Below are 18237 nucleotides of genomic sequence, written 5' to 3' on the forward strand. Positions count from 1 at the left end.
TCAGGTCTCATGAGACTTATTCACTACCACGAGAACAGTATGGGGGAAACTGCCCCCGTGATCCAGTAATCTCCCACCAGGTCCATCCTACAGCACATGGGAATTATGGTAGCTACAATTCAAAATGAGATTTGGGTGGGGACAAAGCCAAACCATATCAATCATCATCTAAATGGGAATCAGGTACCTTTTCCAATCCTGCAGAACCTCGGAGAAAGAAATTCCATTCAGCATCAGTTAGGGTTCCTTGCTGACGCATCATCTCAACACAGAGCATAAAGCTGTAGATGAGTTTATGTTGCTCAAAAAGTCCTCTTGAAACATTGATATAAGCAGTTAGGAGAGTTTGTTCTAGTAGTATGTCCAGGCGCTGTTGTAGATTTTCTGTCTTTACAGAAGTTTCAATGGTGGTATTGAACAACTGTGTGAAAGAGAGCTCTATCAATGTCTCTGATTTAATTCATTCTCTGCAGAGAACAAAAAATCTCCATCTCCCTTGTTTGCATTCAGTGAGTAAATGGCAGCATGGGAGATGAATACAGTAAGTCCTCAATGTGCCCGATAGGTTCTTGGAAACTGAGACTTTAAGTGAAATAATGCACAGCAGGTCTTTGAATTATGAACAACCTTGCATTCAAAGTCATTTTGCTATTACATTGATGAGACAAAAAAAATTGGTTTCATTTTATGTCATTTTGCTTAACAAAGTCACAGTTTCCAAGAACCTATCCACAACATTAAGTGAGGACTTACTGTACTATGAAAAAGTCTAGAATTCATCCCAAAGTGGTATGTGATATTTGTTTACTACACTCCCCTTTCTCTCCTATTTTTAAGAAATGGCCCAATGCCAAGCTCTTGACAATATTCAAGAGGCATCATCTTGATGTGAGACATGAAACTTTGGAAAACGGAGGTGAGCTGGCAGGACCAGTTTTTTCACATCTTCAACCCAGATTTGATAAACCCTGCATTTTGGGGTGAGAGATGTGAGAGCAAAGTAAGCTCACGCTTATTTCTTAGCACTTCCCCAAGATAATTCTTAGGGTGTAGAAGTAATGTGCTAGAATTTTCCTTGAAATTTAAGAGAAACTGATTTTGGTGATTTTAAAGGAGATTTCTACCCTGTTTCCTACCTGGAAATTTTGAAAGGAGAATCACTACCGCAAAGGTGCCCCATATTATAAAGATACTGGGAAGGCAGTAGAGATGGTGGCATTGAGGGATTAGGCCTGAGGTAGTCCCACCCATTTTCTGCAACTTCTAAGTGGAGTGGAAGGAAGATCAAACAATTTCTAAAGGCCCCAAGCTGTGTGAGGAAGCTGAGCAGAGCCTGAATGTGTGGCCTTCCATGGAAGTCACAGGGCAAGGAGGGATCTTGCAGCAGAGACTCAGGGGAAGTCCCACCAGGGCCCCGAGGGGCATGTGTTTGCAGTCTCAGGATCCACAGCCTGAGGGGCAAAGGTGGGAGGTGAGGTAGTACCTTCCCAATCCCTGGGATCAAGATATATTGTTCATGGTGAGGGCAGACTGATCAAAACAGACTGACAGCTAGAAGCCCACTAAGGACCAAAGCAGATCAGGGTCAAGAAACGTCCTCCACTCCTCCCTAGAAATACCGTGCTGAGGCTGTGCAGGCCTCTTCTACCCACCCCTTCTACTAATAGGATGGAGCGCAAAGGGAAAGGGGCCTGATTGTATCAGTCTCCTCACCAAAATAGGTTTCCATTCCCCCAAGTTAAAAGGGCTTAGAGGAAGCCTACAATTATTGTAGGGAATTGGGAAAGTGCTTGTTGATTCTCCTGAAAGTTTGGTTGACAAGGGTAATAGAGTTTTGTTTTAAGACACTCAGGAGAAAAGAGGACTCAGCCCTCTTTAACAACCTGACAAGAACCATTAGAGGTTAAAGCCCAGTGAATATGTGATAAATATGGTACCAAAATAAAACCGGTAAATCTCAAAATTCTCTAAAGAATTTCACAGTGAAATGGGTTTGGTAGAGGGTATCCTGGCCAAGGCTGTCACCTACAAATATGTTTTGGATTTCCGGTTTCCCTTCTAATCTGTAAAACTCCAGAGCTTTGATGATTCATCCTATATCACTTTTACTTTCAGCCCAAGATATTTTACGGCCTTTTCACTTTTATTTCCTGAAGGAGATTTTAAAAACTTGAAGAGCATAAATTCCAAAACACCCAAGATAAGAAAAGTATTAACAAAAAGTCATTTAGGTGGCATTACAGGATTTGGTAATTCTTATTTTGCTTGGGTTAATACCTGTCAACTAAAGGAAGGGAGCAGAGATATGAGAACCCAAACCCTTGCCTCTAGGAATTGAGGTTTGAACCCAGCACAGATGGCTTTCAAAGGCTGCTAAAATGAACATCTTGTTGAAAGACAACCCAGGCCTATCTAAACAACTTGACTCCCATTTCTTTCAATTCCTCATTTCCATTCTCTCCTGGAAATAGAAATTGTTCCTGGACCTCCAACCATTATCAAGGGTACTAAATAAGACCTCTAGGGGAAAAATCAAGCTGTCATAAGAATTGTTTGACTATTTGAAGTTCAATAAGAATTGTTGGAATGTTATATGCAGAGATCAAAACAGACTATTCACGAAACACTCATGGGCATTATGTGGCGCTAAGTACCACTGGGGATATGGGATTGGTGAGGCTTCATTTTTGCCTCCTGGGAGTTCAGGCTCCAGCAGGAGAGAGAAGCCAGATGAAGCATTATGCCAGATGAAGCATATCAAATGTTTTGGATAAAGACTGCTGAAACTGTTTGCTACTACTCCCATTGAGAGGTGGAGTCTAAATCCCCTTTTCTCAAACCTGGACTAGCCTAGTGATTTGATTGACCAACAGACTGTAGCAGAATTGATGTTGCATGAAATCCAAGGTTAGGTCAGAAGAAGTCCTGGAGCTTCCATCTTGGTTTCTTTGAACATTTACTTTGGGGAGAGGCCCTCTTGGAGCCCAGCTGCCCTGTAGTGAGAAGCCCAAGCCACAAGGAGAGGTCACGGCAGCTGCCATGGGTGACAGCCCAGCCATGTGAGTCAGCCATTTTGGATGTTCATTCCAGTCAGCCTCTAGATGTTTGCAGCCCCAGCAGCAGGTTTTGCTGGAGAAGGTGGCATTTAGGTCGGGAGGAAGGGCATTTTAAACAGAGGGAGTGTCAGAAACACAAAAGCATCCAGTTAGTCTTGGGAATGTAAATGGATCAATTTGGCTGTTGCACAGGAGTTGAGAGAAATGTGACTGGAGAGATGAAACAGGGACAGGCTGGATGTGGCTTTGAATTCCAGGCTATAGAGTATGAATTGTGTTGATGGGCAATATCTGTGAAAATTCATTTAGGACCTAGGTCTGTGCAACAGTGTTTTGAAAACACTAGGCCTAGGCTGGCCTGGCTTCCAGGTATGTGAGCCAGCATTGACTATACAGGGGCATATAACAGGAAATAGAGATGTGTTGCAGGGAAAGAGCATTATGTTTACAATTCTCCACTGTTTTCTACTGAGTGGCACGTATGGAGGGAGAGGCCTTTGTTGGCTGAGTTGTGTCATGGGTAGGGTATAAGCATGGATGAACTGAAAAGTGAGAGTAAGTTAAACTGCTCTGCCCAGAAAAGGAGACAGCACTGCCAAGAGGGAGCAGGAGCTGATGGGAAGACTAAGCCAGGAAGGCTATGGTCGGGTGGGCTCAGAGGAGGCCACTGGCACCTGTGAGAACCTCTGGAGTGAACCTCTGATGCAGCTGCTTGGTAGTCTTGCTGTGTGGTGAGTAATGCAAACTGTCTTCCCTGGAAGTCTTCAGCAAAATTGGCATTGCCTGCTGAAGCTTTGTGGCATTGAATTTGCTTTTGAGAAAAAATGAATGCTGCTACCAAGAGGATAACGGGTGAAAACATCCTACTCATGAGACAGCAGATGAAATTCAACTGTGAATATGAGATAAAGAAGAGAGGCTGAAATAAAACAAGAGAGTCTCATAGTCATATGGTGAAAGTGGGACAGGAAGAAAGCAAAGGGATCCCTCTAAGTCAAAAGTGGGCACAGGGAAGGAAGAGGGACAGGTTGTTGCATAAAAGGTTTGGGAAATAAAAGATATGTAAACCAATTTGGTTAAGGTCAGTGCTGTTCGGACTTAAGATACAACAGAAAACACTAACAGTGGAAAGGAATCTAGATTACTGCAGAGGATGTCTAAAGAAATGGGACTGAGCTGTGACTCTTAAAAAAGAGAGAAGGGCAGGCATGAAGGAAAACAAGCATGTTAGCTAGTTGAGGAAGTCAGGAGCAAATGAAACTTGCAAAGCAGCTTTCTTTCTTCTCTTCCTCTACAGAGTGTTCTGTGCATATTGGGCAAACAAATCTTTCAAAAAATTCAAATTTTATATATACCTTTTATATATATATATATAAAATCACTAACTCTACTCTAAAAACTGCATCTTTGGAAGGGCTGGTGAACTCTTTTTTATTTTTTATTTTTTTTTGAGACAGAGTCTCACTCTGTCGCCCAAGCTGGAGTGCAGTGGCACGATCTTGGCTCATTGAAACATCCACCTCCTGGGTTCAAGCAATTCTCCTTCCCCAGCCTCCCGAGTAGCTGGGATTACAGGCACCCGCCACCAAGCCTGGCTAATTTTTGTATTTTTAGTAGAGATGGGGTTTCCCCATGTTGGCCATGGTGGTCTTGAACTCTTGACCTCAGGTGATCCACCCACCTCGGCCTCCCAAAGTACTGGGATTACAGGTGTGAGCCACCATGCCTGGCTGGAACCACTCTTGGACCAAACGTGCACCTGGGAGATTTTACCTGATAACTAGACTTATGGCTTGTGTGAGGCAAGAAGTAATTCAACAGGTGTAATGGAGGCCAAAGAGATGACTGTCATTAACAACAAGAACACACTTACCTGTTTAAAGTATTTTAATGAGTACTGGTACATAGGATCTATTTCTGAGAGGCTTGCAATGACAAAGTACATTACAGAGCCTTGAGTGGCCACAGGACGATACTTCTCACGAGCCACGTTGATCATCTGCTCAGTGGACTCTGCTTCTTCCAGCCTGGTTTTAATGGCACCAGAAGTGATCTGAATAAACATACAATAACAAGTTCTTAGGGATCTGTTTCAGAAAAATAGTGTGACTTCTGGAATGTATCCAGTTAGGTCTAGGGAAGAAATAAGGATAGAATGAGTTGGTGATTATAGTAAGCGGTCCCCAGGTGGAATGACTGAGTCTCAGGGCTCAGTGACCTTCTGAATAAGCTGACCTTTCTTCCTTCCAGAGTTAGGAATAGGCAGAGGGCAGCAGGCAATACAAGTAGCTTTGAAAACATAGAAGCAGCACGTCTCTGAGACTCAATCTGAGTTACTCCTGCAATGCAAACACTATCGCAGCACTCCTAATTGCTCCTGAACTTCTTTGTGAGCAGTCCAGGGCTTGCACAATGAATGAAGGAATGAAAGGTGAAGGGATACCCAGGAAAGTGCCCAAAAGAAGGGAGTAGAGAGTGGTTGGGAGGCAGTGGCATCACATCCCTCCCTGGAATAGCAAGGGTGACTAATATTCTCGTTCTTTACCTAGTATTCCCAGGTATAGACATATGGGATAGAAGCTGTTTTTGTGGAGGATTATAACCCCAAATGAGTTAGCGATGCTTTCAAGGTCTTTTGGTTTTCTGCATTTTGGGTTTGTGGGTCTGGGGCCTTCCAAGATTCCCTTCTCTGTGTCTCTCAGTCTCTCTCTTTCTCCTGCTGTCTGTCCCTGCCTCCTCTCCCTTCCCCCACTGTTTTTCAGAGGTGGATATCCCTCGGTTGGGAAATCCTTTTCTCTCTAGAAAGTCAAAGGGTCTAGAGCAGGGACCATGAAAAATCACCAAGGGAACTGACTGCTCAGTATTTGCTCCATCAAAGCTAAAAGGAATCATCAAGTTCCTGTATAGACCAGTGCTTTCCAATGGAAATATAATGTGAGCCACATAAATAATCATACATTTTCTGAATTTATTAAAAATAAAAAGAAATAAGTGAGATTAATTTTAATAAATTTTTAATATACCCAAAATATTATATCAACATATAATCCACATAAAAGTTACTGAGATATTTTGTTTCTTTGGATTTAGCCCTTGAAATCTGTTGTATATTTTATACTACCAACACATCTTAATTCAGGCTAGCCATATTTGAAGTGCTCAACAGCCACCTATGGCTAGTGGCTACCTACCATAATAAAGAGTATAAGTCTAGACTATTTACCCCAGCCCACCAGGAAAGGGAGGGGAAGGATTCAGTGCAGAAGCTGTTTCCAGGAATCAGAGAGATCGAACTCTCCCTGTAATAACCCCTTAGGGAGCTGAAGGGAAAATAAAGGGCAGAGTTGAGTAGGAAACCCCTGTGTTAATATGGGACTCAACTAAAGCTTTCAAATCCAAGTAGAAAAAAAAGTTGATATGGGAGCAGTTGGTGGATCATGTAGGCCCACTAACAAATAATTCTTTATGTCTTAGGGAGCACAAGGCACTGATAATGTAGAACCCAGGGCTAAAGAGAAGGAAAGTGGATTGTTTTCTTCTCCTGCCAAAGAATATTAGAATACTATATGCCTCCGTTGAGTTTGGCAACTACTTGTAGACATTATGCCCTACAGGCTTGGGGTTTCAGCCGCGTTTAGAGAATATGAGACATATTTTTATGTAAGGATTCTAAGAGCTGAGAGGAGTATAAACTGTAGCCAAGAAGTGGCAGGAAATGCAGCCAAGGATCAGTTTGATCCCTGCTCTATAGAAAGGATGACTCCAAAGCAACTCCTTGCAAAACAAATAAACCAGCTTATAGATAAAGATGGCAGTCATCACGTGTATCTACCTTCACTTCCTACTGAAACTACAATAAAATTGTAGGAAAAGGCTTAAAAATGCAGAGTAAACCAATAAAGATAGGAAGAATGGGAGAGGAAATATCAATGAATTTTGGGAGCTCGAAAGCAGACAGAAGGGTGGCAATGACTTAGCAGACCCAGAAAAATGGATTCCTACGCTGGCAAAAGCGGATAGCCACAAACTCACCCAATTTATAAAAAGAATCCTCCTCAAAGGCTTAAGAATTAGCAGCAAGAAGCACTCTTGGAAGTGGGAAGGGCTTAAAATAAGAATTGGTTGTAAGAGGACCCCCTAGGTCATCTTCCCACACCACCCATGGCCAGGGGTTTGTCCCTTTCTCACCCTGGCAGAAAAAATAGAAATTTTCTTTGGAGAAAGTAAAAGAGAGAGTTTTCTGATGGAAGGAAGGAACTAAAACAGAGTGACTGGGTGACCGTATGCAGACTGGATGCTGAGACCCTAGCCCTTCTTCTCCTCTCAGACCCCAAATACTTAAAGCCAGATCTTCACCCTTAGGCAATGTTAACATTTAATGTTCAGCTATAATCAGGATATAACTACAGTGGGAGGCCAGAGGATGGGAAGGTATGTGTGTGTGTTTGTGTGTGTGTGTGTGTGTGTTAGAGGTACAGATAACAGTTAAGATGCAAAATGAAAGTAGCTGCTTTGGCCGGCACAGTGGCTCACTCCTGTAATTCCAACACTTTGGGAGGCCAAGGCAGGAGGATTGCTTGAGGCTAGGAGTTTAAGACTAGCCTGGGCAACATAGTGAGACACTGTCTCTACAAAAAATAAAAAATAAAAAAGTGAAAAATTAGTTGGGCATAGTGGCGTGCATTTGTAGTCCCAGATATTCATGGGGCTGATGGAGGAGGATGGGTTGAGACCAGAAGACGAAGGCTGCAGTGAGTCATGATCATGTCACTGCACTCCAGCCTGGGTGACAGAGCGAGACCCTGTCTCAAAACAAAACAAAACAAAATAAAAAACAAAAAACAAAAAATCAAGAAAGCTGCCTCTGTGAAGGGAGGCATGGGTGGCTGGTGGGAAGAGAAGGCACAGAATGCTATTTTTCATAATAAGCCTTGTAGAAATATTTCATTCTTTAAAGAGTTGGCATGTAAAACTTTGCTAAAAAATAAAAATAAGTGGGTTAACAGACAACCGCCAGAAATAAAAAAATAAAAAACCCAAGGAAGAATGAACGAGAGGAGGATAAAGAGATCTAAGAACAAACAAGCTAAAGGAGAGAGGAAGAAAACAGAAGCCCAAAATTACTTGCTTATTACTGTTTTAATACTGCAATCTCAAGGGACTATACGATATAAAGCAGTCAACCAGTTTTGATGTCAACAAAAGCAAAAAACATAACCTATGTGTTTCTGGTTTAATAAAGTCAAGGGGATTTTTTTTCAGTAAATTATTTTGTCTCTCACAAGTGGATGAAAATCATTTGTTCTTAGTATGCACTCCTTAAATGATAGTTTGAATCTGAGAAATAATTTACTGAAGAATTTTAAGTTTAAGGTAAAACTTCATCTTACTATCGACACGTTTTTGTTGAGTACCAATTGTGTGCAACCACCATGTGTAATCCTTGGAGAAGGAATATCAAAATGAACTATTCACAGATTCCCACTGCATAGAACTTAACAACACAACAGAAGAGATAAGCCACGTAATTGGATAACTGTGACATAGGATAAACAGTGTCAAGTGCTGTAGTAGAGATTCAGATAAGACACTATAGAAGTTCTGAGGAGGTGGAAGTTAATTCCAACTGGGAATATCAGTGAGAGGCTTCCTGCAGGTGATGGCATTCATATGAAAGTTTGTTGGGGGAGGGGCCAAGATGGCTGAATAGGAACAGCTCTGGTCTACAGCCCCCAGCGTGAGCAACGCAGAAGATGGGTGATTTCTGCATTTCCATCTGAGGTACCAGGTTCATCTCACTAGGGAGTGCCAGACAGTGGGCACAGGACAGTGGGTGCAGCGCACCGTGCGCCAGCAGAAGCAGGGCGAGGCATTGCCTCACTCGGGAAGTGCAAGGGGTCAGGGAGTTCCCTTTCCTGCTCAAGGAAAGGGGTGACAGATGGCACCTGGAAAATCGGGCAACTCCCACACGAATACTGCGCTTTTCCGATGGGCTTAGGAAACGGTGCACCAGGAGATTATATCCCGCACCTGGCTCGGAGGGTCCTATGACCACGGAGTCTCGCTGATTGCTAGCACAGCAGTCTGAGATCAAACTGCAAGGCGGCAGTGAGGCTGGGGGAGGGGCGCCCGCCATTGCCCAGGCTCGCTTAGGTAAACAAAGAAGCTCCAACTGGGTGGAGCCCACCACAGCTCAAGGAGGCCTGCCTGCTTCTGTAGGCTCCACCTCTGGGGGCAGGACACAGACAAACAAAAAGACAGCAGTAACCTCTGCAGACTTAAATGTCCCTGTCTGACAGCTTTGAGGAGAGCAGTGGTTCTCCCAGCACGCAGCTGGAGATCTGAGAACGGGCAGACTGCCTCCTCAAGTGGGTCCCTGACCCCTGACCCCCAAGCAGCCTAACTGGGAGGCACCCCCAAGTAGGGGCAGACTGACACCTCACACGGCCGGGTACTCCTCTGAGACAAAACTTCCAGAGGAATGATCAGACAGCAGCATTTGCGGATCACGAAAATCCGCGGTTCTGCAGACACCGCTGCTGATACCCAGGCAAACAGGGTCTGGAGTGGACCTCTAGCAAACTCCAACAGACCTGCAGCTGAGGGTCCTGTCTGTTAGAAGGAAAACTAACAAACAGAAACTAACAAACACACCAAAAACCCATCTGTACATCACCATCATCAAAGACCAAGAGTAGATAAAACCACAAAGATGGGGAAAAAACAGAGCAGAAAAACTGGAAACTCTAAAAAGCAGAGCACCTCTCCTTCTTCAAAGGAACACAGTTCCTCACCAGCAACGGAACAAAGCTGGACGGAGAATGACTTTGACGACTTGAGAGAAGAAGGCTTCAGACGATCAAACTACTCCGAGCTACAGGAGGAAATTCAAACCAAAGGCAAAGAAATTGAAAACTTTGAAAAAACTTTAGATGAATGTATAACTAGAATAGCCAACATAGAGAAGTGCTTAAAGGAGCTGATAGAGCTGAAAGCCAAGGCTCGAGAACTACGTGAAAAATGCAGAAGCCTCGGGAGCTGATGCGATCAACTGGAAGAAAGGGTATCAGTGATGGAAGATGAAATGAATGAAATGAAGCAAGAAGGGAAGTTTAGAGAAAAAAGAATAAAAAGAAACGAACAAAGCCTCCAAGAAATATGGGACTATGTGAAAAGACCAAATATGCGTCTGAGTAGTGTACCTGAAAGTGACGGGGAGAATGGAACCAAGTTGGAAAACACTCTGCAGGATATTATCCAGGAGAACTTCCCCAATCTAGCAAGGCAGGCCAACATTCAGATTCAGGAAATACAGAGAACGCCATAAAGATACTCTGCGAGAAGAGCAACTCCAAGACACATAATTGTCAGATTCACCAAAGTTGAAATGAAGGAAAAAATGTTAAGGGCAGCCAGAGAGAAAGATCGGGTTACCCACAAAGGGAAGCCCATCAGACTAACAGCGGCTCTCTCGGCAGAAACTCTACAAGGCAGAAGAGAGTGGGGGCCAATATTCAACATTCTTAAAGAAAAGAATTTTCAACCCAGAATTTCATATCCAGCCAAACTAAGCTTCATGAGTGAAGGAGAAATAAAATACTTTACAGATAAGCAAATGCTGAAAGATTTTGTCACCACCAGGCCTGCCCTAAAAGAGCTCCTGAGGGAAGCACTAAACCTGGAAAGGCACAACTGGTACCAGCCGCTGCAAAATCATGCCAAAATGTAAAGACCATCGAGAGTAGGAAGAAACTGCATCAACTAACGAGCAAAATAACCAGCTAACATCATAATGACAGGACCAAATTCACACATAACAATATTAACTTTACATGTAAATGGCCAAAATGCTCCATTTAAAAGACACAGACTGGCAAATTGCATAAAGAGTCAAGACCCATCAGTGTGCTGTATTCAGGAAACCCATCTCATGTGCAGAGACACACATAGGCTCAAAATAAAAGGATGGAGGAAGATCTACCAAGCAAATGGAAAACAAAAAAAGGCAGGGGTTGCAATCCTAGTCTCTGATAAAACAGACTTTAAACCAACAAAGATCAAAAGAGACAAGGAAGGCCATTACATAATGATAAAGGGATCAATTCAACAAGAAGAGCTAACTATCCTAAATATATATGCATCCAATACAGGAGCACCCAGATTCATAAAGCAAGTCCTGAGTGACCTACAAAGAGACTTAGACTCCCACACAATAATAATGGGACACTTTAACACCCCACTGTCAACATTAGACAGATCAACAAGACAGAAAGTTAACAAGGATACCCAGGAATTGAACTCAGCTCTGCACCAAGCGGACCTAATAGACATCTACAGAACTCTCCACCCCAAATCAACAGAATATACATTTTTTTCAGCACCACACCACACCTATTCCAAAACTGACCACATAGTTGGAAGTAAAGCTCTCCTCAATAAATGTAAAAGAACAGAAATTATAAGAAACTGTCTCTCAGACCAGAGTGCAATCAAACTAGAACTCAGGATTAAGAAACTCACTCAAAACCGCTCAACTACATGAAAACTGAACAACCTGCTCCTGAATGACTACTGGGTACATAATGAAATGAAGGCAGAAATAAAGATTTTCTTTGAAACCAATGAGAAGCAAGACACAACATACCAGAATCTCTGGGACACATTCAAAGCAGTGTGTAGAGGGAAATTTATAGCACTAAATGCCCACAAGAGAAAGCAGGAAAGATCCAAAATTGACACCCTAACATCACAATTAAAAGAACTAGAAAAGCAAGAGCAAACACATTCAAAAGCTAGCAGAAGGCAAGAAATAACTAAAATCAGAGCAGAACTGAAGGAAATAGAGACACAAAAAACCCTTCAAAAAATTAATGAATCCAGGAGCTGGTTTTTTGAAAGGATCAACAAAATTGATAGACCGCTAGCAAGACTAATAAAGAAAAAAAGAGAGAAGAATCAAATAGATGCAATAAAAAATGATAAAGGGGACATCACCACCGATCCCACAGAAATACAAACTACCATCAGAGAATACTACAAACACCTCTATGCAAATAAACTAGAAAATCTGGAAGAAATGGATAAATTCCTCGACACATACACTCTCCCAAGACTAAACCAGGAAGAAGTTGAATCTCTGAATAGACCAATAACAGGATCTGAAATTGTGGCAATAATCAATAGCTTACCAACCAAAAAGAGTCCAGGACCAGATGGATTCACAGCCAAATTCTACCAGAGGTACAAGGAGGAGCTGGTACCATTCCTTCTGAAACTATTCCTATCAATAGAAAAGGAGGGAATCCTCCCTAACTCATTTTATGAGGCCAGCATCATCCTGATACCAAAGCCTGGCAGAGACACAACCAAAAAAGAGAATTTTAGACCAATATCCTTGATGAACATTGATGCAAAAATCCTCAATAAAATACTGGCAAACAGAATCCAGCAGCACATCAAAAAGCTTATCCACCATGATCAAGTGGGCTTCATCCCTGGGATGCAAGGCTGGTTCAATATATGCAAATCAATAAATGTAATCCAGCATATAAACAGAACCAAAGACAAAAACCACATGATTATCTCAATAGATGCAGAAAAGACCTTTGACAAAATTCAACAACCCTTCATGCTAAAAACTCTCAATAAATTAGGTATTGATGGGACGTATCTCAAAATAATAAGAGCTATCTATGACAAACCCACAGCCAATATCATGCTGAATGGGCAAAAACTGGAAGCATTCCCTTTGAAAACTGGCATAAGACAGGGATGCCCTCTCTCACCACTCCTATTCAACATAGTGTTGGAAGTTCTGGCCAGGGCAATTAGGCAGGAGAAGGAAATAAAGGGTATTCAATTAGGAAAAGAGGAAGTCAAATTGTCCCTGTTTGCAGATGACATGATTGTATATCTAGAAAACCCCATTGTCTCAGCCCCAAATCTCCTTAAGCTGATAAGCAACTTCAGCAAAGTCTCAGGATACAAAATCAATGTACAAAAATCACAAGCATTCTTATACACCAATAACAGACAAACAGAGAGACAAATCATGAGTGAACTCCCATTCACAATTGCTTCAAAGAGAATAAAATACCTAGGAATCCAACTTAGAGGGGACGTGAAGGACCTCTTCAAGGAGAACTACAAACCACTGCTCAATGAAATAAAAGAGGATACAAACAAATGGAAGAACATTCCATTCTCATGGGTAGGAAGAATCAATATTGTGAAAATGGCCATACTGCCCAAGGTAATTTATAGATTCAATGCCATTCCCATCAAGCTACCAATGACTTTCTTCACAGAGTTGGAAAAAACTACTTTAAAGTTCATATGGAACCAAAAAAGAGCCCGCATCACCAAGTCAATCCTAAGCCAAAAGAACAAAGCTGGAGGCATCACGCTACCTGACTTCAAACTATACTACAAGGCTACAGTAACCAAAACAGCATGGTGCTGGTACCAAAACAGAGATATAGACCAATGGAACAGAACAGAGCCCTCAGAAATAATGCCACATATCTACAACAATCTGATCTTTGACAAACCTGAGAAAAACAAGCAATGGGGAAAGGATTCCCTATTTAATAAATGGTGCTGGGAAAACTGGCTAGCCACATGTAGAAAGCTGAAACTGGATCCCTTCCTTACGCCTTATACGAAAATTAATTCAAGATGGATTAAAGACTTAAACGTTAGACCTAAAACCATAAAAACCCTAGAAGAAAACCTAGGAATTACCATTCAGGACATAGGCATGGGCAAGGACTTCATGTCTAAAACACCAAAAGCAATGGTAACAAAAGCCAAAATTGACAAATGGGATCTAATTAAACTCAAGAGCTTCTGCACAGCAAAAGAAACTACCATCAGAGTGAACAGGCAACCTACAGAATGGGAGAAAATTTTCGCAACCTACTCGTCTGACAAAGGGCTAATATCCAGAATCTACAATGAACTCAAACAAATTTACAAGAAAAAAACAAACAACCCCATCACAAAGTGGGCAAAGGATATGAACAGACACTTCTCAAAAGAAGACATTTATGCAGCCAAAAGACACATGAAAAAATGCTCATAATCACTGGCCATCAGAGAAATGCAAATCAAAACCGCAATGAGATACCATCTCACACCAGTTAGAATGGCAATCATTAAAAAGTCAGGAAACAACACTGGAGAGGATGTGGAGAAATAGGAACACTTTTACACTGTTGGTGGGACTGTAAACTAGTTCAACCCTTGTGGAAGTCAGTGTGGTGATTCCTCAGGGATCTAGAACTAGAAATACCATTTGACCCAGCCATCCCATTACTGGGTATATACCCAAAGGACTATAAATCATGCTGCTATAAAGATACATGCACACGTATGTTTATTGCAGCACTATTCACAATAGCAAAGACTTGGAACCAACCCAAATGTCCAACAATGATAGATTGGATTAAGAAAATGTGGCATATATACACCATGGAATACTATGCAGCCATAAAAATGATGAGTTCATGTCCTTTGTAGGGACATGGATGAAATTGGAAATCATCATTCTCAGTAAACTATCGCAAGGAGAAAAAACCAAACACCGCATGTTCTCACTCATAGATGGGAATTGAATAATGAGAACACACGGACACAGGAAGGGGAACATCACACACTGGGGCCTGTTGTGGGGTGGAGGGAGTGGGGAGGGATAGCATTAGGAGATATACCTAATGCTAAATGACGAGTTAATGGGTGCAGCACACCAGCATGGCACATGTATCCATATGTAACTAACCTGCACATTGTGCACATGTACCCTAAAACTTAAAGTATAATAATAATTAAAAAAAAAAAAAGAAAACAAGCAGACAAGTGCCCAATGATACTTAAAAATGTTATTTATTATCTTGTGAAATTTAGGCTGGGCATAGTGGCTCATGCCTGTAGTCCCGGCACTTTGGGGGCTGAGGCGGGTGGATCACCTGAGGCCAGGAGTTCAAGACCAGCCTGACCAGTGTGGCGAAGCCTTGTCCCTGCTGAGGATGCAAAAGTTAGCTGGGCATGGTGGTGTGAGCCTGTAGTCCCAGCTACTCAGGAGGCTGAGAGAGGAGAATTGCTTGGACTTAGGAGGTGGAGGTTGTAGTGAGCCGAGATCACGCCATTGCATTCCAGATTGTGTGACAGAGTGAGACTCCGTCAAAAAAAAAAAATTATCCTGCAAAATTTGAAAAGGAAATCCAAATCAACAGCTTCTAAACTATTTTTTAACATGACTCATAATAAGAAATACATTCTGTATTTACATATATATGTTCTATATTTTTGAAGAAAAGAATTAACAAAATCATGTTTATTTTATAACATTTAATACATATTTTTTATTTTCCTTCATTTGTTTTGAATGCTCTGTGCAATCTACAAAAAGTCCAATAGTCATAATTAAATTATTCATTAAATTGAACATTATCTTGTCTTTTAAAATGATAATCTCAAAAATGATCTTTTATTTTTGAGATTTATATATATATGTATATATATACACATTTTATATACATATATACATATATATATACTTTTTTTTGAGACAGAGTTTCGCTCTCTCACCCAGGTTGGAGTGCAATGGCACTATCTTGGCTCACTGAAACCTCCGTCTCCTGGGTTCAGGCAGTTCTTCTGCTTCAGCCTCCGAGTAGCTGGGACTACAGATGTGTGCCACCATGCCCGGTGAATTTTTGTGTTTTTAGTGGAGATGGGGTTTTGCCGTGTTGGCCGGGCTGGTCTTGAACTCCTGACCTCGTGATCTGCCTGCCTCAGCCTCCCAAGGTGCTGGGACTATAGCTGTGAGCCACTGTGCCCGGTCCGAGATAAAATTATTTTAACAATATACTATGAAGAGAAAAACACTGGCTATGAAAGAATATACATAGTTTTACCCTATCTGTTTAAAAATAAATATTAAAAAAAAAAGAAAGTTTGTTGTGTTTGTTCCTTTCAATTTGTGTCTTGTCCCAGTTCTTTATGTGTTTTATTTAAGAAATGCAGACAAGACAAGAGAAGCAGTGGTCTACAGTTTCTCTAAGTTTCTTTGGTTGGCAAGGAACCCTGACAGGCAGGCACCCGTCTGTGTGTCCATGGAAGCCCAGTGTGGCCCCTGTCTTGCTTTAAAAGCCCTTGCAGGACCCTCAGAGGCTGTAGTTATAACTTTTGAAGTAACACACTTTCCATAAATACTAAAAATATTTTACTTGCCTTTGAATCCTGGAGTGTGTCAATAAGTTCTTCATTGTCCAGAATATTTCCTTCAGAGGTAAAGAGCATTCTCAGGATTTTCTCTTCGATAGTTTTCAACTGGTTTTTATCAGTGTTGATCCTCACGATGAGCTTAATTCTTTGTTCTTCCAACCTGGGTTTTTCAAGTCGCACCACATCACTAAAACCAAAGTTCAGATACCTAAATTACGTCTCCGCCAGTGCCTCAAAGTTGCTTCTATTTTTCTTTCTCTGTTTGTAATCGTTCTTATTCTGAATACTATTTAGTTGAGCATTAATGCTGATGGCCATATCTGAATACACACCACGTCTTTTTTGCTGGGTTTACACAATAGCTTCTGACTCAACTACATGTCAATTCTGATCCTTTATCTTGTATTTTAGAGATACATACTACTGAAGTTCCCATACCTTCTGCTCATCTCTTAGGAAGACCTGCTTAATACTTGATCTCTCTAATCATTCAATTTCTGTCTCTAACGCTTGCTTGTGCCAAGATGAAAATGGTGCCTGGAATATTTATGGCGCCTTGAATATTCTTTCTGTACCAACATGGCAGATTCTGAAATCACACCACCTCCATGAAATGATTTTTGATTGCATATGAGAAACGAGCCTTACCTCCAGCTTCACCCATGTATAAACAGGTGAACTTATATCTCCCTTCACTTGTTCTTTCATAATTTGCTCCCAGTCTCCATTTGCAAGAGTTAATCTTTATTAAGCACTACTCTATGCAATGCACCCTGCTAAGAGTTTTATGTGGATTATCTATTAATCCTTTGGCCCCCATAAGGTGGGCACTGTGGTTATCACCCCCAGCTTGCAGATGAACAAACAGACTCTAGTGGGTCACTTCCTGAGATCACATGGCTATGAGAGGCCAAGCTGGGCTTGTACCTGGGTCTGCTGGCTTCAGAGCATGCATTGTTACTAGTATGCTGCCTCAAGTAACAACCCATTATTTACTTGTTATGTACATGCTGAATTCAGACACCTTGAAATTATTATATAAAGAATATTAAAAATCATAGCCTCAAATTCAATTGTTTAAATAAGTTTTTCAGAAGACAGTAGTTTAAGGAATTTTTAAGATAAAGATGAGCTCAGGAAACAGCTTGAGAGAAACATTAATCAAATTAGTCAAGTTAAGAATCAAAAGAGCCTGCCAAGGAAGTCTGTGAGGTGAGTTACAGTTTCTGGAAATAGAAAAGAAGACAGAAGGAGGTGGACAGTCTGGGTGGCTGAATGGAATTCCTTGAAGTTGAAAAATGGCCTTGTGCTGCCCCAGAAGGACTAAGGCATTGTGGTTGGCATTCTCCAGGAGGCAGGGAGGTGAACTGTGGTGTTCAAAATTGAGAGGATCTGAGGAAAATTGCAATGAGCAATTGAGCACAATGTGTATCACTGCCTGTCCAGGAGCTCAGCAGAGCAGAGGGCAACTGAAATAGGTGACGGCCTGTCAGAACACAGGCAGACCCAGCTCCATCCTCACCCTGGCTAAGGGCTGTTAGCTTCCCTTTTCAATGCCATCAATCTAGGAGAAATAGCAGAGAGATACTGCACACCACGACTGAGTCCCAGCATTTCTCGTGTTCTTATCACGGCACTTCTCCTTCTTGTCCCAGGCAGCCTAACATGCTGGGAGCTTAGTGGCACAGCTGAGCTTAACTATGCACAGGAATAAACTGGTATGCAAAGTGTTCAGCCAAGTCCTTAGAATATATTCGTAAAATATGTTGAAATAAACTTTAATTGGAAAGAAGTTAACCTAGTGGAAGGTAAGCAAGTTAGCAGCTGGCAGAATAATTCCTAAAACAAACTAGAGAAATAAGACTTAAGCTCATTAGTGACAACATGGCTAAGTCAGGATGATCTTGACTTGAATATAAGGGATATTTCTTTTGAACATGGGTCTAAATTATGT

The 18237-nt window shown here is 41.7% G+C and overlaps 1 protein-coding gene across 2 annotated transcripts in view; it reads right to left on the reverse strand.

Annotated features, from left to right (window-relative positions):
- The window catches only part of DNAH6 (dynein axonemal heavy chain 6), a 325727-nt gene that overhangs the window by 97756 nt on the left and 209734 nt on the right, over window positions 1-18237 (reverse strand). For both annotated transcript variants that reach the window (XM_024242264.2, XM_054547993.1), the window contains 3 exons: window positions 16290-16470; window positions 4930-5109; window positions 188-421 (listed from right to left, as the gene is read on the reverse strand). In XM_024242264.2, coding sequence (XP_024098032.2) covers window positions 188-421; window positions 4930-5109; window positions 16290-16470 — 595 coding nt within the window. The remainder of the gene's footprint in view (window positions 1-187; window positions 422-4929; window positions 5110-16289; window positions 16471-18237) is intronic.

The sequence above is a fragment of the Pongo abelii genome, chromosome 12, assembly GCF_028885655.2.
Source record: "Pongo abelii isolate AG06213 chromosome 12, NHGRI_mPonAbe1-v2.0_pri, whole genome shotgun sequence".
NCBI classification, from domain to species: domain Eukaryota; kingdom Metazoa; phylum Chordata; class Mammalia; order Primates; family Hominidae; genus Pongo; species Pongo abelii.